This window comes from Coturnix japonica, chromosome 5, assembly GCF_054131305.1.
Source record: "Coturnix japonica strain WE chromosome 5, WE-NBRP24, whole genome shotgun sequence".
NCBI classification, from domain to species: Eukaryota; Metazoa; Chordata; class Aves; order Galliformes; family Phasianidae; genus Coturnix; species Coturnix japonica.
This window is the reverse complement of record NC_140667.1, coordinates 29,744,788-29,767,398: the sequence shown is the minus strand read 5'-3', so window position 1 is coordinate 29,767,398 and position 22,611 is coordinate 29,744,788. Positions and strand designations below refer to the sequence as shown.

The 22,611-nt window shown below is 37.8% G+C and overlaps 1 protein-coding gene across 6 annotated transcripts in view; it reads right to left on the bottom strand.

Annotated features, from left to right (window-relative positions):
* The window catches only part of FMN1 (formin 1), a 153,790-nt gene that overhangs the window by 90,726 nt on the left and 40,453 nt on the right, over positions 1 to 22,611 (bottom strand). For 2 of the 6 annotated variants that reach the window (XM_085550366.1, XM_085550367.1), the window contains exons 5-7: positions 15,723 to 15,840; positions 7,645 to 7,677; positions 530 to 591 (exon numbers count right to left, since the gene is read on the bottom strand). In XM_085550366.1, coding sequence (XP_085406492.1) covers positions 530 to 591; positions 7,645 to 7,677; positions 15,723 to 15,840 — 213 coding nt within the window. Of the gene's footprint in view, positions 1 to 529; positions 592 to 7,644; positions 7,678 to 15,722; positions 15,841 to 17,900; positions 20,050 to 22,611 lie in introns of those variants that run through there. The other 4 variants (XM_085550368.1, XM_085550369.1, XM_015864835.3 and 1 more) reach the window with 3 other exon arrangements.

Here is a 22,611-nt window from a genome sequence, read left to right as displayed (position 1 = left end):
AACAATAAATTCCTTTTCCATCTATGCACTGTTCTTGTGTGATAGTTACACTATTCTTTGTAAGAGTTATTACTTTAAATGTTTATTGTACAATATTGCTTTACTTAGTTCCAGTACAAGCTTGCACATCCCTGTGCTGAATTTTAACAGATGCCTATTAGGAAAGCAAGTACTTCACTCTAGCAGAACAGAGAGCTTATTGCAGAGCAGTCCTTTCTACAACACCAGCTGCTACCCCCATTCCACCACCTACTCAAAGAACTCACACTTCTCCATTTCAAAGGCTTCATGCTATTGCATCCTTGCCCCTTTGTGCAGATACAGTTATAAATACTCTATAATACATGCATAGATTATAATTAATTCTGAGTTTACAGTTAAAAAAAAAACAAAAAACAAACAAACAAAAACAACCTTTAGAAAGAAAGAATATTCTAGTGTTTGATGCAGAATATATTTTGCACTGTTTAAATCCATAAAATGCACAGGCGGGTAAAGATAAAAAAGAAAAAATATTACAAAAGCATACCTTTAATGTTTCAATCTCTTCTTTGTGTTCCCTCTTTAAATGCAAAATGGCAGCTTGGTATTCTGTAAAAATAAAAAGTACATTCCATTAAAGTCAGAAACGAACACATCTTCAGCATAGCATATTTCATATTAAACCATGAAGTCCTGAACACAGATGCAGGTTCTCAAATAAAAGATCTGCAAATCGTGATGGAAAAGAAAATGTCAATGTCAACACAGTAATTAACATTTTTCTTCTAGGACCACATGACCAGATTTTCAGCAGCTTTGTGGGAAACAGAGGATAAAGAACGGAGGTATTCCATGCTGAGAGGGAAAGACTGTGTAGAGATATGTCAGACTGGAATAACAAAAGGAAACAAAAGGTTCAGCTTAGCTAATAACAGCAGAGCTGGTAGGATATTATGACACACGCATGCATACACTCACATTCTACAGAAGCATTAATTAAATACAATATTTTAAACAGAGCCATATAATATACAGTCAGTAAACGCACATAAATCGGGTACAGGACTAATCACACATATGAATAAAGACCTGAAAATGCACCCAACAGTGAAAGATAGAAAGAATTCGGCCAAATGAAGATTGATTACAGAGATAAGTACCCTGCCAGAAAAACTATGCCATATAGTGAGCAATTCTGATATGGTAAAGATGTAACACAATCCAAAGAATAAAATTTGAAGCCATAAAAATTTAAGTCACCAGTGAAAAACTGGATGATTCTGAGCACTGATGATGAGCAAATTGGAAGATGCTAAGAGTTGACTACACAGTTTTAGTGATGGCTGTAGAGAACTCACATCTCATGCTGTGGTTTCCCTCAAACTATATTGCGGCTATATATGACCAGATGAAGAAAAGAGAATTTTCATTACAGTTGTATAATGATTTAAGAGAAGCCTGTCTTCTTTGAGATATTGGCCCAGATGTTATAGTTCTTCTTAACAAGCAACTGGAGTTCATTCTTAGATCATTAAAGCTCTGCTTCTATCAACTTTTAAATCAAAATTCATCTGACGGTATATTTCCAGTTCCCTGGCTGGCTTCTGCATCCTGAACTAAAAAAGGAATCAAAACCTAAATTAAAGGATTGAAAATAGTCCAAGGAGTTTAAAATTTACTGACAATGCTCCCAGAAACTAAAGGGATTTGGATGGTGCCTGGAATAGAAGAACCAATAAAAAAGCATTATATCATCAAAGTATCAACCAAAGATTAGTGATTTATTTATTTATCTATTTATTTTGCATTTTTCTTTTTCTCTTCAGAACACATGGACAAAAAGAAAAGATAGATAATATCGATCACTCTGAACTCTGTATAATTTTAATAGTTTTTTAATGTAAAGCCATTTTTTTCCCCCAAATATTCTGAGAGGCAGGTGAGCTTATATATGAGCAGCTGAATTTACCAACAAAATCAAAAGGAAAATTGATTAGTATTTTACAAAACACAAAAAAAAGAAATACAAGTGATTCCAACCATTACTACTATCCATCTAAACTCCTCCATTCTCTATAAAAAGGTCCTACTTTGTGCCTTTCATCACAGGAAAACTTCTTGACTGCAGACCGAATAATAACCAGATAAATCTAGAGGCTTGTAGATTTCCCTCTATTAATTCTTCTGACCAGTTGCCGCACTCTTTGGACATCAGCTTCACTTATCCATTCACCTAAACTGGAATTAAAAAAGCATCTGCCTCGGGTTCCCTGAGCAAGCTGTGACCCTTCTGGTACCTCAGCTGCTTAAGCACTCAGATTGCAGGCCATGAACCTAAGGAACATTGTGACTTGAAATTTAGCTCTTAAAGGCCACATGACAGCCAAAGCAAACAACAGGCTTTGAAAATTCTTCTAACAATTGGTTCTTAGTTTGGCTAACAGAGCTATGCAGATTTATAGATTTATCTTAACAAAAGATCTACTTTCTCTCTGGGATTGCCCAATGCTCAACATTCTTTAGGATTTGGGTATGAACATGTGCTGGCATAGACCCACTCTGGCACCTAAAGCAGATTTTTCACCATGTTCCCAGATCCCAATTACCTCTTCTGTTAAGTTGATACAAATATTTGTGCAACCACAAAATGATGGAAGGACCCCAGCAGATTAAACCTAATGTGGTACAAAAACAGCTGAAGAATGTTTAAAAAAAAGAGTTGTACATAATAGACATTTTGCAAGATACCATCATCTTAAGCTATTTAGGTTCCAAAGTCCCAAGGCATGTGTTTTTCATTACCTCTTCCTAGATGAAAATTCCAAAACAAATTCTAGAGATTGTTTTGTGTAAGTTTTGTTATAGAGTAAAGCAGAAAGTAGAGATTCTTTTACAGCTTTCTTATTCCAAATAAAAGCATACTTAGCAATTACCAGACAAAAAACATTAACAAACCTAATCATTTACTTATAATACCATTACTACATAAAAAAAAAGTGTATCATTCACTGTAACAAACCTAAAACACTGTCTACCAACCAATAAACTGATATTCTACAGTGTAAGTTTATTTTGCTTCTCTCTACAGTTATAGTTTCCCCTAGTTAAAAAGAAAAAATGTCCACTGAATAGAAGCCAGAACCCAGTGGCATAACATTTTCCTTCTTCTCAAGCAAATGCTCTTTTTTTTCCTTTTTCTTTTTTTTTGTGTGCCAGATAAGAATAAGAAATCACAACCCAATGATAAAATCGTATAATACGGATTAAGTCATAAGCATTCATTTCATGTTTGTTTTCTTTGTGAAGTCACCAAAATTTGATACAATTTTGCACAGATAATTAACATCTGAGGGTGGCAATCTGAATTATTAAGACACTGAAGAATTTACTAGAAAGAATGACTGCAGTCCCAAAAATCTATTTCTGAACATACTGGCAATAATGAAGTTTAACTTTCAATAATGTGACACTGCTTAGAATGGCAAAACCACAACAGCAAAATAAATAATGATATATTAATAGAGAGAATTGTATGATGAAAGAACTACAGGACACACTCTCCCTAGCACCAAGTCCTTAACTTCCATTTAACTCTTCACACGATCAGTGAATGGTTTATGTTACAGAGAAACTATGTCAGAGTTTCAGAAACCTGATCTGGCTCTGTGTACAGCCTGGATGATTCTAGCACAACCACTATAACTCATTCAGTCTTATTAGTTAAGATTCATGAACATATCTGGATTGTTCTCAGAGCGAGCTGAGATACAGTGCTGCAAATGAAATACATGCTGCTACGATACTGACCTGGAAATAAAGCTAATCATTACAGAAGAGCAGAACTACAGAATGGTTAATGCTGAAAGGGACCTCTGGAAGCCATTAGCTCTGATCCCTGCTCAGACAAGCTCACCCAGAGCCAGGACCATGTCCAAATGACTTCTGAAGATCTCCAAGCATTAAGATTTAACAACCTCTCTGGGCAGCTTGTGCCAGTGCTCTGCCAACCACACAATGAAAGAAGTGTTTTCTGGTGTCCAGACAGAACCTCGTGTCCTATCATTGGGCACCACTGAAACAGAGCCTGACTCCATCTTCTGTACACCTTCAACTATATATCTAAGCTCTTCTGGCATCACAAGGTGGCTCTTTAATGTATCCTATTTCAGCACACTCCCCGGTTTATAAAATGTCAGAATTTTTATATTTTCTGAGGTTTTAATGTTGGATAACAGAAGACTGATGGTATAAACATCCTGTTGTACTTGCCTGCTCTCCAAACAGCCTGCCAGGAAGAAAGTGGCTGTAAAGCATAAATAAGTTAGCTCTCCCCAATTCTGACAGTTCTCTGAAGGGCTTTTTAAACAAACAAATCAGATACAAATCAGATGGGAAGTGCTCCTTCCCTGAAAAATGACCACAAGCAATTAGGATTTAATTACTGAGGAAACAATGAAAAATGTTAGTCATTCACATAAGACAAACAAGCAAAGAAGTAAATAATCTCACTGCACAAATTCAGTTCCAACCAGCTCTAACTCTTCCCTTGCTACTTCTGGTACACTTTCCCTCTATTTTGAGATGACATAAACCGAGGAAAAGTATAACAAATGTGGGATGATTTTTTTTACTCTCCATTTGGCATACTCTTTAATTATGTAACTTGGTGATTCCTTCAGCAATTATAATCCACTGCAGCAAATCATCACAAAACTAGGTGGGTTTTTTTGATACTGAGATAAAGCAGGTGTACATATGACAAATAAATTTAAATATTTATTATGTCTTCTGGTATTTACCTAAGTTTTTTAAATGCCACGATACTGAAAAATGCTTCAATGAGATACTTGTTTTAAAGTAACATCAGTATTGGTAACGTACACAGGAAGCTGCAATGAAAGCTAAATATAATTTTAATAGCTATTTAACTCAATAAATTAAAAAAAAATTATAAAATAAATTAATAAAATAAATTAATGAAACATGGCAGTGTAAAGATTCCACTCTGTATGCACATAACTGGAAAAATAAATCAGTTATTAACTATACAAAAATAGAAATCTCCTTACTGTCAAAGTTAATTGTCCATTTTACTTCCATGTTCTGCCATGGAAGTAGCTTAGATTTATCAAATAGATAAAATTTTTTCTTGGTCTTCATTATCATGAGAATTATAATTCCAATAAAATGTACTCTCCTTCTCCAATCACCATTATTTTTCTCTACTTTTGTCCTTTACATCTATACATTTTGCATCTAGGTTTTGTCATATATATTTTTCAGACCCAATAGGCAACACCAGTGATAGATCATGAAGGTACTCTCTGAACACAGAAACAGGATAAAAAGAGATGCCTCTGGCTTAGGTCAAATTACTTGTCCAGGTTCTGAAAGCCATTCAGACCACCTTCAGGGAAATTATTATCTCCTACTAAGGACACCCGAGATCTGTGTGATTTTACTGAATAGCTTCACTAAGTCGTAGTAGGGAAAAAATAGCTGCATTAGAAAAAGAGAAGTCTAGTCTGGGGAGATAAGGTTATGGAAGAAAATTAAAGCAATAGAATGCTAGAAAAAAATGAGCTGGAGTACTAATGAGAAACAGATTCAAGTGGGTTAAATAAAATTATTTTGTCTGAGATTACTCACATCACATATTTCTAATCTATGTAATCATAGAATGGCTTGAGTTGGAAGGGACGCCAGGCTTTTTGCTCCTATGTTTTCAAGTCCCAGTGGAGGTAAGCTGAGAAGTGCCGAGCACAGAGTGGCAGGACTGTTAAGAAGCCTGCATGAAGTGGAGAGGTTTCCCAGGATGCCAGCAAATGTCAATTAGATTATGGAGTCAGCTCTCACGTCCCTTGGAAACAGTATGATAACAAAACTCAAACCAGAAACCAGACAGTGAAAACACCTCAGGTCACAGAAGTTTTGAAACACACAGGCCTAACTCTAAAGCTAAACAGAGATGTTTAGCTGAGTGTTACTAAATAAATAAAGACGTAAAAATGTATAACGTACTACATATTTTAGCTCACATGAGGCAATTCTTCATTGAAGTAATTAGTAAGAAGACTAGTCATACATAGATTCAATTTTGATTATAACCCTGAAATAAAAATAATTCACCTTCATAATGAACAAAATTATATCTGCATTCAGCTGTGCCAAAGTCTATTTAGCTTCATGTCCTGTTTCTGATGGTAGCAAAAATGCAGGTGACGCAAAAAGCTAAGTACAGGCAAAAATGTAGCTGTACTTTTCTCACACATGCTTCCAGGAACTTGATTTGCAATTTACAACTTTCTAAACCACAGATGTTGTGGATTTCTCACATGAACGTACATTATCAATTTCAGAATTCAAGTAAGCAGAAAATATCCTGCAGCAAAGAATTAATAACAAATCAGGTAAAAACCCTCTTATCTGCACCTGACTGTTTCCTTTGAAGTCTTCAGTGGGTCCACTGGAAGAAAAAGGCCAGAAGCACTTGCTGTTTCTCAAGTTCTATTTCTATATCAAAGTCTTGTTTTTAAAGAATAATGATCAGATCAGAGTTCATTATATATGTGAATACAGAACATTTTGTTCCTTATGATTTTTTTTCTTCCTCAAACACACAATATAAAGTGCTTCAGTTTGGATTTCTTTTGCTAATGTCTCTAGGCCTCAGAATGTTGTATTTCTTGCCTTTTGCATTCTCAGTTCTAATTCTTTTCTACTCTAGCCAATTTCATATCAGCTACAAGCTTCCCCATCTCACTGATCACTGAAACAATTCACTTATGAATAGATGCAGAGTGTAAAGTTGCAGAATTGCACCCTCAGCAAGTATAGATGTGGCACAAAACTGGCAGTAGTAGTTGACACATACTGAGGGTCCTGGACAGGCTGGAAAAATGGGCTGACAGGAACATCACACAATTCAGCCAAGGGAGATGCAAAGCTCTGCATCTGAGGAGGAACAACCTCAGGCACCTCTGCATGCTAGAGATTTCTCAACATTTAATAAATTGTCTCAACTTTTTTTTTTTTTTGCTTAATTTAAATTATTACATCATTTTTATGTAAGATATATTTCACAATTGAAGAGTACACAATTTCAGAAAAAAACTCCAGCCCAATTGTCACCTGCAGTCTTACTTCAAGGATAGTTAGAATGCTCACTGACAGATTATAAAAAGTCCAAGTATTAGATATAGTAGATTCTCACTAAAATTGGTTACATTCACCTGGAATTTGCTCACAGACAAATGAAATGGGGGAAAAAAAATAAATAAAATAAAAGAAAATATAGAGTAACATCCATTCTCTACTGTGGTATCCTGATCAGACTTCAAATCTGACCTTTGCAAATTTGATAGCATTGTGGGATGGATCTGAAAGTCAGAGAAGCCACCCTAAGCACCACTCGTTGTGTAGCAGGACAGTTGTAACTGAAATCACAATCCCTTAACCAAATAAAATAGATCTGAAAATAGATCTTCATCTGTACTACAGAACTATGTTGCCCAATATTCAATTTTTAGCCTTAAACACAGAGAGATACTGCAGACTCTGCCTTTACAATTCTTGTCATGTCACGAAGAAACATATTGCCTTTACAATAACAAAATAGGCCAAAGACTTGACAGACAGACAACATTACGCTGTTCCACCCACCTGATGGTCCCTCCTTGTAAAGCTGTAGGAGAGCTAGAGACAAAAGCATAAGTAAGATTCTATTCAAGTTTCATGCAGGGCACTTATATTTTTATGCTCATTAAATATGTATCCTAGCAGAGAGTCCAGCAATGTCCCTGCTTTTTATTCATTGTCATAAGCATACTTCAGTCAGTATAAACAAAAGTAATTTCCATAGCCAATATATGACATATGCCACTGGACTGTAGAAATAAAACACACATGATATTACTAAAAACATGCCAAATACAACCTATGTTTCACATATTTGCAAAGAAAATGCATGCTGTAAGATGTACGTTTTTCCTTAATGCACAGAAAATCAAACATGAAATAAACACTGTGTTTTTCAGACAACCTGCGTAATTTAAGCAAATGCTTGAAGTGTGTTCAGATGTGTAATCAAAGAAATTATTTGTATTTGAAACAGCAATAACATTTACAAATACATGCAATACATATTCATTTAAACCTCTATAATAATAGAGAGTAATCTGTACTGTGCATTAGCATTTCTAAAAGATAACATACAAGCATTCACTTGTAAATATAGGGAACCAAGTGTATAACCTGCTATTTCTGGAATAATAGATACACTGCATCAGAATGTTCTTGGCTAATTTGAATGGCAACTTTCCTTTTTCAAATCCATTGCATAAAGCAAGTATACTCACTAAAACGTTATTAAATTTGTGTTCAAAACTACAATCACAGAATCATAGACATAGAAAAGGTTCTAACAAACACAGATGGAGAATATTCCAAAATCATAATTTCTTCTTTGATAGCAAGGCAACTTACTTTCTCTTAGCTAAAGTAAAATCTCACAAGAAAAACATTCACAGAAAATCCACCATAAGTGATCTTTTAAACTGCCATATTATTCCTCAGAACTTTAAGAAATGTAGGAACCTTCTCTCTCATGATCTCAAAACCTTAAGTAGAGAGTAGAAGGTTTAAAGGTAAATGACTCATTTATTTTTGTAAAAACATGTTATTTATTAAACACTAAATGTAAATATGCATAATAATGTTAGCAAACAGTCCAGAAGTAATTAGAGAACAGAAGCTGGAAAATGTAAGTGCAATCTATCTGCCCTAAAGAGTCGATTACCTTTTGTTTGAGCAGATTCTTTAAGTTTCAGAACTGTGGGAGTTTCCTATCCTTCTCTCCGTCTTTCATAACCTTTGATTCCATCACTTCCAAATTCTTTTAACGAAGTTCTCATTTCATCCTCCATTGCCTTCCCATGCAACTTTCTGTTCTAACCACCAGGTGCCAGACTGCATCTCCAGAATGCAGCTCTTGTTTATTTATTTATTTAAAATGTATTTACAACAATGAGATTTAGCTCCCTAAAGATTCTGGTAGGTTGTAAATAGGGAAGATATGAAAAAAGAAGATGAACACGTGGAGAATGAACAGCCTCAAACAAGCCATAAGTTAAGGGTCTACATACTGTGAGTATTAAGGTAACATCAGTACTGATCTTGAAGACTTAACTATTAACTTATACTACAGAAAACAAAGTCGCTTTACAGCAGTTACTTAATTCCCTGAGCATAGCAGACAGATACTGAAAAGCAGGCTTCCCAAAAGAAAGTGAACCCTTCATTTAGTTATGTAAACAAAGAAAATATTTTCTACCCTTTCTGACTGCAAAACAATATAAGGCACTCTGAAGTAGTCACGTGAGTAACCATCGACTTGATCATTCCTCTCTGGTCACAGGTGAGGTTACAGCAATGCTCCACTTACTTGATAGCAGAAATTAAGTTTCACTTGTGATTTTTAACCTCCCAGGAAGACAACCTTAGATGTAGTGTGGCAGGGGACAATCAACATGTTTTTTTTCTCAATAAACATCTTACTGCATATATAGAAAAACAATCTACCTCAGGCTTAGACTCATCAGTGCAATAAGGTAAGCAAATAACACTGTATTAGCAAATACAAGGAACAAGAAATTTCTTTGATGAGTTAACCATGATAAAGATGATAAACTATCTTTATCCTCTTCATTCAGATCAAGATTAAAAGACAAAGCACTTATTCTAGACTGTAGATCTATAACACCTTCTCAATCACTATACACAATGTATAACTAAGCTTACATTGAGACTGCACATAATATTACATATGCAATAAATCCGTAACTTTAATCAAATGTGGGTGGGTTGTGTCTGTAGGCACATCCATATACAGAAGCACACCACTTTCCAGTGTGGGTTTAGAGCAGTTGATAGACGTTAAAATATAGATATGTACAAAATTATGAAATGTGCATGAACAACAGAGGTGGTGGCTTGTTTTCTTCTTTTACAGATAAGAATATTTGTCTGTGACATAGTAGAGAAGGCAAACTTGGCAAGGATAATATCAGACTGCAGTAAAAAGAAAGCCCCCGAGCAATTCTAAATCCAGGTTTGTATATTCAGAAAGCTTCAGGGTGTTCAGATTCAGAGCTTCTTGTGGATTCGTATTTAAATTGTTTATGCTGAGGCAAATGGAACTACAGATCATGTGAACAGTGAGACTGGAGAATGAGACGTGATACAAGGAAGTGAATTCAATAAAACTCTGAGGCATTTGCTGCATACAAAGGGCCTGGTATATTTCAAAACAGAACCAAAGAAATAAAATACAGAGTAATTCTTGTGCTGCAAAGAACTACTCTTTCATTGTGTTTCAGTTAAGTAACACTAGCCATCTCCTAAAATCCTGTGATGGCTCAGCGCCTTTGCAATGTTACACTGGTAGGATGCACAGTAGAGCCTGAATTAAAAACAAGCAAACAAAAAACAACAACAACAAAAAGCCCTACAGATAAGAAAATAAAAGAATTCGCAGAACTTGCCTTCATTAGGCAAGTTCATTCAGGTAGTAAATTAATCTCTACAATAGGAAAATGCAGTGGACCAAAGATGTTCTGTATACAAATTCTTAAGCAAATTGGTAACTTCAGCTACATAGCTGTATGTATTCAGGTAGGACTTTGTATACTGTGAAACAAGACCTTTTTAGGCATCTGATGGAACAGATGCATCACCAGTCAAAAAAACAGGTCTTCTAAAATCCTGTATTTTAACAAACGTGGATATAAAACAAGGATTTTCATTAAAAAGTGAGGCATACCTCTTCTCCCCCTTCAAACTGCAATAATATAATGCCCTGTATATAGAAAGGTATGACTATTTTATCTGACAGCCTGTGGCATAGTTTCTATATTGTGTTATTATTTGCAGATTTTAGAATAGGAAGTCAATATTCATTTACAATTTGCTCTTTTTACATTAACCTATAAAGAAAGAAGAAACTACATTTGGCTTGAAAAGTAGGTCAGGATTCTTATATCATTTTCACTGATGGGTAAACCAAAGCTTGGAAAAGCTACACACACATATTTCCCCAAGTCAATTTACAAACTAGCCTTCCACAATATTAGATGTCTGTCCTTTTATACTTATCTCAGAAGACACAGAAGGAATGACAGTATGAGCTGAAGCGGGGAAATAAAAGTTCCCTTCTAATAAGACATGCATGCCCTTCAGTAGGCAGGAAGAAGAGGTGAGCAGTGTTCCTCTTTATTGCCTGTAATGCTCCTTTACTACAGCGCTCAATAGACCTTCGGTTTGATAAATAAGGTTGAGAAACATCTCTAGATCACTATTTAATAAACAAATAAATAAGTATATGAGGCATGAAACATGGGCTTTTTAAAAAATATATTCACATAATAAACCTCAGACATCTTAAAAAAAAGGGGCTGCTGAAATGATAAGAACATGCACAACTTATTGGTCTGAGAACGCGTAGATTTCCAAGCAGATTTCCTGTATGTTCCAAATCCTTGAAATAATAGGTTTAGTTGGCATAAGCATGGGGAGAAAACGTCATTGTTGTTGTAGTGGAATGCAATATGACTGCATCAGTCTGGCTTGTAATAACCCTCAGCTTCTCAATAACAAGCCAGTGTGTTTGTCAGCCATGAAACACTGACACAATACAGCTAAACATGTCTGTCACACTGCACAATAAATGCAATAAAATGTAGTAAGGAAATCTGCATAACCTGTATGCAGTGCACCTACAGTCTGAGGTAGCATCAAATTGATCAGTGACCATAAAATCATAATAATACCATCTCCAATTAACACATAATTCCCAGCACGCTGTCCTAGTCACAGGACTAAAAACCAAGTAACAATACTGAAACCAAATAAATTGAAATTACCAAATAAACTTCTGTGTATTTTGTTTTAAGACAAAATTAATGTTAGCAGCAACTGTTACAACAGTTTCCTTCAGGATACTAACCATCAAGGATTGTTGGTTAGTAGAGACAAACACAAGCCTATGTTAAACATAGATATGAAATCATATACAACAAATAAATAATGTTAAATTCAAAAATTAGAATTTAAAAGAAAGCACACCATGTAGAAGAGTACTAAATGGGTTAATGCTTCAACTTGATTTTCTTTCAAAATCTTCTCTCACAGGAAAGACTGATATTTCTCTCATCCCTTTTTTTCAGTTCTTGTTTTGCTCAAGCAAACAGTGAAACTCTTTCGGTTTTATATAATTCGATCCTAGCAGCTAAATACACATTTTAATAAGGATCACAGAATCTTAAGTTATCCTATATTGTCTCAACATGGAGGCTATTCTTCAAACACAGTTCATTTTAAATGCAACAGAATTTATTTCTAAACTCCCCTTCTTAAACGTGGTAGGCATCAAGCTTTGATCTAGCCTGAGGAAGCAGCTGAGATCTATTGTAGGTGGATTCTATGCAATCCAATATTATCTACAACTCCACTCAGTATAGGCATGAGTTTGTCTCCTCCACCTGACTAGGAGATCTCAACTTACTTAATAGTTGTCATATTCACACTTTCATTAGATTTAATGCACAAGCAATGGAAGAAACAGCTGAAATATATATATAATATGCAGGAAAAGAAAAAGAAGCTTCTAATGAAAATTGAAGAACAGAATTTTAGGATCAGAGAAATAGGTACAGAAATTTCCTTGAGATCATAGGAAAGATTTCTATGGAAAAAAAATAATTAAATCTGTAACTATAAATTGAAATACCACAGTTTCAGTCTTCCAGGATATAATCAGTATATCATACTACAGGTTTGCTGAACTTTTAGACTGACACATTTCAAAGAAATTCCAGTTTCTCTGGAGACCTACAGAAGCAGTTCGTGTTAACTACAGAGATTCAGTTGACAATGCAGTAAATTACACTATGGAAACAAAGGAATTAAGGGTTAAGAAAACATAAGATGCGCCCAAATCTTGTATTATCATCTTTTAATTCAAAATTTGCAACTCAAGATTTGGAGATATTTACTGGTAATTTATAAATGTCCAGGTTAAAGATACTATGGCTACACAAAATGTTATCAAAGGCATGAAAAATAGCTAGTAAGGAGTTACTCTTGTACACTAACTTCTTCCAGTTCTAATGTTCCCAACAGGCCTAATCAGTCCCACACACATGTTCCTTGTTACATCCATTTTCTGTTCAGTTGGTTTCCCACACACCAAGCCAGACTCTGATCCTCAGTAGGGAACTGCTGCTCCTTCAAGCCCCTGTGAGTCACTGGGATGTCTGCTGCATAGGCCAAACTAAGCCTGAATTTCTTGCTTTCACAAGGCAGCAAGAATAATGAGGAAAAGCATGGCAAGGAGGTAAGAAAAGATCAAAAAGCTAGTTACTCTCACTCAGTATCTCTACCTTCCTGTCATATTGAGTGGTGAAACAAAAACTGAGAAGAGAATTATAAGAAGGATCACAGTGTTCCAGTTTGCAAGTTTTCAAGCAAGTTTTCAAGTTTTGCTTTCTCATGACAAATGCAAAAAAGCAAAAAATACCTCAAAAAATAAGTGTTCTTGTACCTTGTTAGAAATACTGGGGCATATGTCTACAGATTTCTCCTTGGACGTGATTGAAGTAAAAAAACAAAACAAAACAAAACAACAACCTGTGTTAAATGAATTTACCTAATAATTCTATATCTTATTATTGTATCCATTATGAATCCATACAAAAGGTTTTATATATTTTCCTAGTCTTTTGGTAGCTTCAACTAATTTAACTGAATGTTAATATAAGTAAAAAAAAATTAGCTTGCTCTATGCTACTAATAATCATCTGCTCAGGAAAACCACTGGAAATCAGAAAGATCCCTGCCACAGACAATTTCTGAACTTGATTTAAAAACCAAGAACTTTCCACTTGATCAGAACTGTCAGAACAAAGCATTGTGGTCAGAAATGGGTTTTCAGGTTATGGGACAAATCCTGTTTAAGCTTAATGATCATCATTAACCTGCCTCACAACAGACTGTTAAGAATTCTGTTTGGTGGACAGTAAGTTCCTCAGGTACTGGTAGCTGGGACGCAACTTTACATGGGAAGGGGTGTGAGAGGAAATGTCAGTACATAAATGTTCTCTGCAGACACTAATCTCTGCTGGAGAGACTGAGATTAGAAATAATCCTGGACAGATACTTTCATTAAATTAACAAACAAACAAACCAAACTAGTGATACAACAGATCTTGAATACAAGCTGCTCTTATAATTACATCTATCTGCATTACTCTCATGAACAGTACCATCCTTCACCTGTAGGAGACCATGTATGTACACTCCTGAGCATAACATTCCCCCTGGTTCTCAGTAGAGCAGACTGGTGCAGCTGCCCCACGTGTCAGAGTCCCTGCTGCCATCACTGCTTTCTGAATATCCATGAATGTTATCAGAGTTGAATCACAAACCTGCTAACACCTTTTTAAGTCTGCTGCACTTTTAAAAAACAGTCTTTGCCTGTTTCCATTAAAAGCACCGTTTCTGTCTCATCCACACTGAATCACCAGTGATTTGTTTTCATACAGATCCCTCCATCTGCCAGACGCTGGAGTGACTAATGAACTGAAGAATCTGGTCTGTATAAAAACTTGACTTAGCAAATAAATTGTCACCATGTTGATGACACCGCCACCCAAAATATCACAGAAACAAAAGAGTAACAATTTACACGGGCACTGAGCCAGTCTGTCTTTTCTATTCAAATTTCAGGAAAGCATGACCTAAATTCTCTACAAGTAGTAGAATCTGGAGCTTTTGTTAATTCATTTTCCTTTCTTTCAGCATGTGTTTTTGCTACAGATAATTATAGTCATTAGCAGAAAAAAAATATTTATTTGTGGAAAATAAAATACATCAAGCACAGAGCCTATTCTTATGAACGTAAGCTTAACAGAGACTGCAGAGCCGTCAACAGCTGAATATCCATATCAGTACAAAAAAAATTGTCCTGGCTATATAATGACAGACAAACACCCCAAACGGATTAGAAGCAACATAAATCTAATTGTGCCTACATTAGAATAACACAGTTCCTTCCAACAACATCCACAATCATTCACATACTGTCTAAAAACAAAAAAAACCCAACCAAACAAAAATGCAACCAAAAAACCCAACTAAGGTACAGAGGGCTGAGGAAAGAAACAAAAAATAGTAAAACACCAAACAATATAAAGGAATAGATCCGCTTCTCCCATATATTCATTCTCTTGGTACAAATGTAAATGGATACCCACAGGAACTGGAAAGCAACATACACTATCACCACGCACACCTTCTCACAGCAAAGTGGTATAAAAGCTTGGTTTTAAATTCTACTTAACCCTTCTGAAGCAGTACTGGAGGCAGGTTACTGCCTTGCCAATGAACACAGATGGCAGGTCTTCTTTCCTTCACTATTCTGTCCCTCGTTTGAACTGAATCCCACTACAAATATAATCCAGTGTACCAAAAATCACTTATTTCCTTACTTAAATAGACAAGCACTGAGACTCCAACACATCTAGCCACTCTGCATTTTAAAAGTCAGGTGCTTAACAAGTAACAGTAAACAGTAAGGTGTGTTTTTTCCAGATAAGAAAATACTGTGATTATCACTGTCTCTATCTCAAACAACATTTAAAGTGACAGAAACTCATTTCTGCAAATGCTTCATGTCTTTGTTTTACCTGCTTCTGTGTACTTTAATCCTACTTTTACTTCTTCGTGATTTGCTTTCGGTGGTGGCCAGACAGTCTGGAGTCTCCCCGGAGTCTTGTCATCTTGCTCTGAGGGACTCAGATCAGGCTGTTGAAATTATGAAAGAAAAAAAAAAATTAAAGTTGGCAGCATCAATTGTTCCAAAACAGATACCTGGCTATACATACATACATGCTCAAAAAAGTTCATCTGCCTCATTCAAACAGTGCTCAAGCAGTTAGACAGGACAGAAAGATACCAGAATAGAAGAATAATTTTGAGGAGAAGAATATCCTAATGTATGTGACATACAATGATTCTATTGAAACTGTCTACAGTGGCATGGAAAGCTGTTTTTGCTTTGGTGAACCAAAGATGTGATGAACACTTGTTTTTTTTTCATATATATATATATATATATGTATATGTGTGTGTGGGGGGGTTTTTTTTGTTTGTTTGTTTTCAGAGAGAAAAGCCAGGCCCCATCCTCACTCCTCTTACAAACTGACATTGGTGAAATTCGGCTTAGACATTATTTGACAATGTAATTTCTGGAAGCAGAGCTGGTTTGAGAAATTCCTGCCCCACCCACAGCAGCTTGCTCAGTCCACATACCACATAATGCTGCCACATCAAATTGCTGCTGTAGCCAGTAAAGGCACTGTGCTGTCAATTGGAATGGTGAAATTTTCCATTTAAGTGGAAAACATCAACAATAAACAAGCAAAACAATCTGAGTGGACCTTTTTTTTTTTTTTTTTTTTTTTAAGCTAACATTTCTGTAATCTGATCTACAAGACATGAGTCATTGTGTAGACACAACTGCAACAACAGTAGAACACTGTATGAAAATGGCCCCATAAAATGCCCATTCAGACATGGAAAAAAGGTGAGACCCTACTACCTCAGCTTTGTCCGGGGAAAACGTAGACTTGCATTAGGCCAGCTGAGAGCAGATATTTGAGCCACTCATGCCGATGGCTGTGCCTCCTCCCTCCCGATCAGGCTTGCCACGAGCCACACAGACGCTTACGCCAGCACAGCTAGAGAATGGTGTAAGCAGGAACCAGCAGCCCAAGGGTGGGAAGGGCACGCACGCACTGTAATTGCTGTAGATGCCGTGGCCCATGAGTGCCTCTTTTCTCCTCCCCATAGGTAATTTACTTAAAACTGGTATTATCAGTCTGCCCAGGTGTCAGTCATTTTTATGAATGTTTTAATTACGCATAAGAATAAAATTTTTAAGAGAGTAAAACAAGCACAGCAAATTAACTTATTCAGCTTCAGGCTTAGGGTCCAACCCTGCAAATTTAATCGTGGGTAAAGCCCGCTTCTGGACTGATTGCATCTGCAAATGAGTAGCTGAAAGAGTTTGGGGAACAGCGATGGCTGCTCATTCAAGTCTCAAGAGCACTCAAATTCATTTATCATTGTGCACATATGCACAGATTTTTTTCATTTTTTAAACATTAGTAAATATCCAGGCACATAAGAACACTAACCTTGCAAATGTTTGTATTAAACCATAACTTAAGTGGTTTAATTGGACACCCTCAGTTACATTCAGATAAGATTAAATGCTTATCGATATTTGGAAAGCCAGGTACGTATGTAAATAAGAAATAAATACTTTTCAGTTCTACGTCTTGAACAAATTAAACTGAAGACAACCTGTCAGTTAACATATCAATTCTCATCCTAGATTTACTCCTAAAGGTAAAGTGAAATAGTTGTAAAGATTAAAAAACAAAAACCAAACTGAAAAAAGAAAACAGAGTGAGGTTGAGAGACTGACAAGTAATAGTACATTAAATATTTGTGGTACAAAACCTATTTATGATTTTAAACCCTACTTAGTACACAGAGAACTGTTTTGCGATGACTTTTTAAATGAAAAACTTGTGTTTAATTTCTGGTTTTCATTTACAACCCATGATTATCAGTTCTGAGTTCTGCTAGAACTGCACATGATCAACAGTTTTGAAAAATTCGCCCCAAGATTTCCCCAGTTTGGAATCCAAAAACTGAAACCACCTAAAGTAGAAGATTTTGCCTTTCAGAAGCTTTTCTGACACTTTGACCTTAAGTCCCCACCATTCATTTTAAAAATGAAAATATTTTATATCCATCTACTTCCAGATTTAGGAAGAAAAAATAAGCCAACCTACAGATTTGTCTGATGGTCCGTCGCCAGGTTTAGATTTTGACCTTTCAAATACAGCTTTCAAGGACTCTTTCTCATTTCTCATTTTGCGTTTGATGGCTTCCAGCTCTGAAGGATCTGCAGTTGTCTCTTTTTTGGGAGGTCGTGTGAATAAAGCTTTAAAGACATCCAGTGCAGATTCGGCAGGGCTTGACTTTATTTCCTCTGTGGGAAACATTGTCTCTGTTTTGCCAGAGGGTTTGTTCTCTGGACCTTCATCGCTGTCCTCAGTCTCTCCAAATCCTGCACCAGAATCTTGGGTTCTCTCATCATTCTTGGAGACATCTATGTTCAACAGGTGAGAGAGCTGCTCCAGGAAAGTAGGACTTGCTTTAGGTTCAGATGATTTTTTTTTTGTGGTCAAGCCTGATGTAATGTTGGATTTCTTAACAGGCTGTCGCAATTTAAGCAGAGCTAAATCATTCTCCCTCGGTTTAATTTCTGTAATAGTTTCCCCATCCTCTGTGTTTAGTCCCTTCTTCCTCACACGTAGGCCACTAAAGAAAGCAGGCAGCTGGAAACTTTTTTCAGACAGTACTGCTTTATGGAGAGATGCATTATCAGCTGAAGGTTTTTGATCCTCACCTGGAAGTTCTGGAGGGCATTCTCCTGTAGCAAGCAAGTGACTAAACTGCTCATCCATTAACGTTCTGTCTTTGCCACTGGAGTCACGCTCCAGAATGCTGTCCAGCTCTCTGGGAAGCCACTGAGAAATTGGTGGGTATAACTCAGTGTCATCTCTACCCACAGTGTCATCGTTGTGTTCGTACCCCTCTGAGTCTGACTCTTCCTTACTTTGATTGTTACCGTCCAAAGCCACAGTAGACAAAACAGCATTGTTTAGCCCACATTCGCTTGTGCTGGTTTCATCAGCATCTGGGTCCTTACTCTCACCATCTGATTCCGTGTCACTTGTTGTGTGAACCAAAGTACCTTGTACGAGAATAGCATCGTTGTCAGATTCAGACAAAGAAGTCTGTACAGACCTTAAACGGGGAAGAAGTATTTCATTCTCTCCTGTCGGTTCTGGCTCCAGCTCCAGCTCAGCACGGCTGCCAGACATCGGGTCAGCTTGGTCACTGGTACAGCTCGCGCAGTGCTGGTTTTCTGAGTCGTCAGCACCGTCATTATCATTCCTTTCATACCTATTGTTAGCCGGAGTGTTGACATCGGTGTGCAAAGGTTGAAACACTTTAAGCACTGCTTCTTCTTTGGGAGTTACCGATTCCAACTTGGCCGTAAGTCCAAAAAGTGCTCTGACCGCAAAAGTGGTGCACACGTCCGGCTCACTTTCCGCGGGACCCGCCCGCTCGTGAAGCTGCCGGCTGCACCCCGCGTTTCCTCCTTCCATGCTGGGCGCTGGGGACCGGCGCTCACCGCACGCAGCGCTGCGCGGCGGCGGGCCGGGCCCGGGGCGGGCAGGCAGCAGCCGGGCCGCACTCCCGCAGCTTCCCGCTCCCCGCGCCGCCGCCCATCGACTGCCCGGGCTCCGGTGGGGAAAAGCGAAGGACGCGGCAAACACTCCGGCGCTCGGTCCCTCGCACAAAGGGCTTTTTGTCCCAGCGGGTGTGCCGGCGCGCCGATCGCGGCTGGAAGCGCAACCAGTGGCGCTGCTCCCTCTCCCGCAATCCTACTGGCTGTCCGACTTCCTACTCGCAGAGAGACTATATAAACGCGGCTCCCGGCCGGGGCAGCGCGCAGCGGCGGCGCGCTACTTCCTCGTAGCAGGATGCGGGCTGGGAACCGACGGCGGGGAGCTGCCTGAGCGTTCCTCTGCACGGGCCTTCCTTGTGGATAAGGCTCTTCCGTAGTAAAGCCATCATCCCGGAAAGATAGCCAACTGAAAACCGGAGGTGCAAATTCTGAAGTTTCCCACTGAAAATGCTGTTCGGCGCTCTCGGGTCTCGGCTGGCCAGAGCGAGCGCCCTCGATACCGAGTAAGGAAGGAAAAGGAGAGACTCCCTCCCTTTGTGGGCCAGGTCTCATCTGGAATGCAGACTTCAGCCTGCAGGGCCGGGAACACCACCCAGCAGGACTGGTTTCGTGTTACCGGAGCCGTCCGGGAGCCGCGGGCAGGTGGCACCGAGCGCCGGCACCGCGCCCAGCGCCGGGAGCTGCGTGCGGGCAGCGGGCCAGAGCGGGGACAGGTCAGCGGCTACGGCAGCAACAGCCCAGCGCTGCCACACAGCGCTCGGTGACGTGCATCTGCATAGTGGCACCCCAGTCCCGTGTCAGATTGTTTTTAGTTAAACCATGTAACTGGACTTCAGGAGAAGGTGGCTGCAGAATATATGTACTTATGCTTAACACGTACATGTACAAAATATTCTTAAGCACATTTGAAAGTCACAAAGCAATTTACATTTGGGTCAGGGTGCAGTCAAAAGTCTTCACTTTCATTTCCTTCCTTATTTTTAGAGTTACAGAGACTAGAAACTCATGCAATCTAATAACACCTTTGGATTAAAGAAGTTACTTCACTCATATTTGCACAGCAGCAACTCAGAAATTCAAAGATAATATGGTCACTTTTTTTGCACCCAAGTTTGAAGTGCATTGGGCTGTTTAGCAGTGTGGTAGAAGCTGGTTTTCTCAGAAAGTGGGCTGTACCTGGCACTATTGTGCCAAATTACAGATAAACATTCACTGAAAAACTGAACATCACAGATGCCGAGCAACAACTAAGTATACCAACAGGTTTGGTATGAAAGACGTGTTTGCCTTTCAGGTATATAAAAAGTCATCATAAAGTCAACAGCAGAAGGTCTGTACTGCAGAAAGCAAGTTTCCCTAAACTCTGATTGTAACACAAAGGGCTTAGGTAAAGCCAACGGACACTTTTTTGATTATATGATCGCATACATACCCATAAAGAAAAGGTACTGGAATCACTCCCACCTTCATTTGTGATTTAACCATAGAGCAAAATATTCACTTTACTATAAGCCATTTCCTGCAATAAGCTCCGGACTTCCTTCTTCAGTACTCTTTATCATCAAGTGCCAACGATAGAAACAACCCTGTAAGAGTAACTGCTTCCTAGTGTTAATATAGATAACTATCTTAAAAGGATGTTCTACAGAATGAAAGCGTCTTTATCACTCCCTGTGCCAAGTTAGTCATAGAATCCGAGGTTAGTAAGACAAGTGATAGGAAGCTACCTTCACACTGGTGTAAGTTTCTCACAGATTTCTCCATGGTTATGTTTCGTTTATTTCTGTATCTATTTATTTGGGGTATGGATAATTTATGATGGATAAACTGTAAATTGTATTTTTCAAAATAGTTTGGCTGGTCACTAACCAAAAATACAGCTACATCAGCAGCTTCACAACACCATTTAAACTAAGCATACTAACTAGATTATGCCAAAACACTCCCTTTACTACATAACAATGCTGAATTTAAAAATATGCATGAACAGCTCAATTTAAATTGGGCCAAAAAGCAGGAAAACCATACTTTATACTTAAGCAACTTCCCAACAACATTTATGAGACAGTGATCAGATCAGTAGTGAAAAGAATGGTTCTTTGAGAGTCAGGCCACAGTTATGGTCTCTGTTGTTATACTAGGAAGCCCAGAGGTGAATACAGAATAATTAAAAGTCCAGAAGTAGAAATATGCCTTATATCAACAAAGGCAACATCCCAAATGTGAAGAAAATGAGTCTGTTTTATATGTACTCTTGTTTATGTGTTCTCTTGATAGCAAACTACAGGAATTGAGAAGAAAACTTCAAGATTTCTAACATAACGAAGTAGGAAAGACTCATCCCTGCATCTACTGCTAAATAAATTATCAAAACTGGAAGCCAAGTGGTACCTCTAATTCAGAGCATGACTCAAACCCCCAACCTCAAATAAAGGAAGATTCTGTAATGTCCTGTTTCTCCCAGGCTGATAATTACTCCACTGGACAGCCCCAGTGTAGGGACCGGATAACTGATGAAGAACATGCGGGTATCAATAGAATGTCCCTGACTAAACTGTGTATATCTCCAGATGCCCTTAATATTTTTACACAAAAAGAGATGATACTATGCATATGCAAATAGGACTGAGCAAAGAAACACTCCACTGGCTGAAGTGTTTTAACACTAGGTAGATCTCCTTATGAAAGTCTCTCTGAACAGACTTTAATGCTGTGCTTGAAGGATGAAGCAATTTCCAATCTTTAGTAAAAGAAATAATTTATGGTAATGATACAAGCTTCTTCATTTAATAATTTCATCACTCTGCTGTCTCTGAAAAGCCCCTACAGCCTGTTACGCCAATACTCAGGGCAGTCAATGCATTAATTACGCAAAAGGACAATCATTCCTTTCAGTTTAAAGAACATTTAATAACCCACACCCTTTCTGACCTACATTTCATCACAGACAGAAGTCACACCTACAGTAAGCCCCAGTGCTTCTTGAAGTGCCTGAGAGCTTTAAAACTTCTTTGAAGAAAACAGAAAGGCAGAAATACAACTGACCATTTCTATCGTTATTACACAGCAGGGCTCAATGCTTCCTGACAGCATCTCTATCTAGATTGCCATTTCAGATCACAGCAAAATAAAGAACCACAACAAGGCATAGAGACATAGAAATGTCTAAACCGTATGGAAAACGAATCTTGCCAGGAGTTCTTAAAATAAAGGGGCTTCTTTTTTTTTTTTTCTTTTTTTTT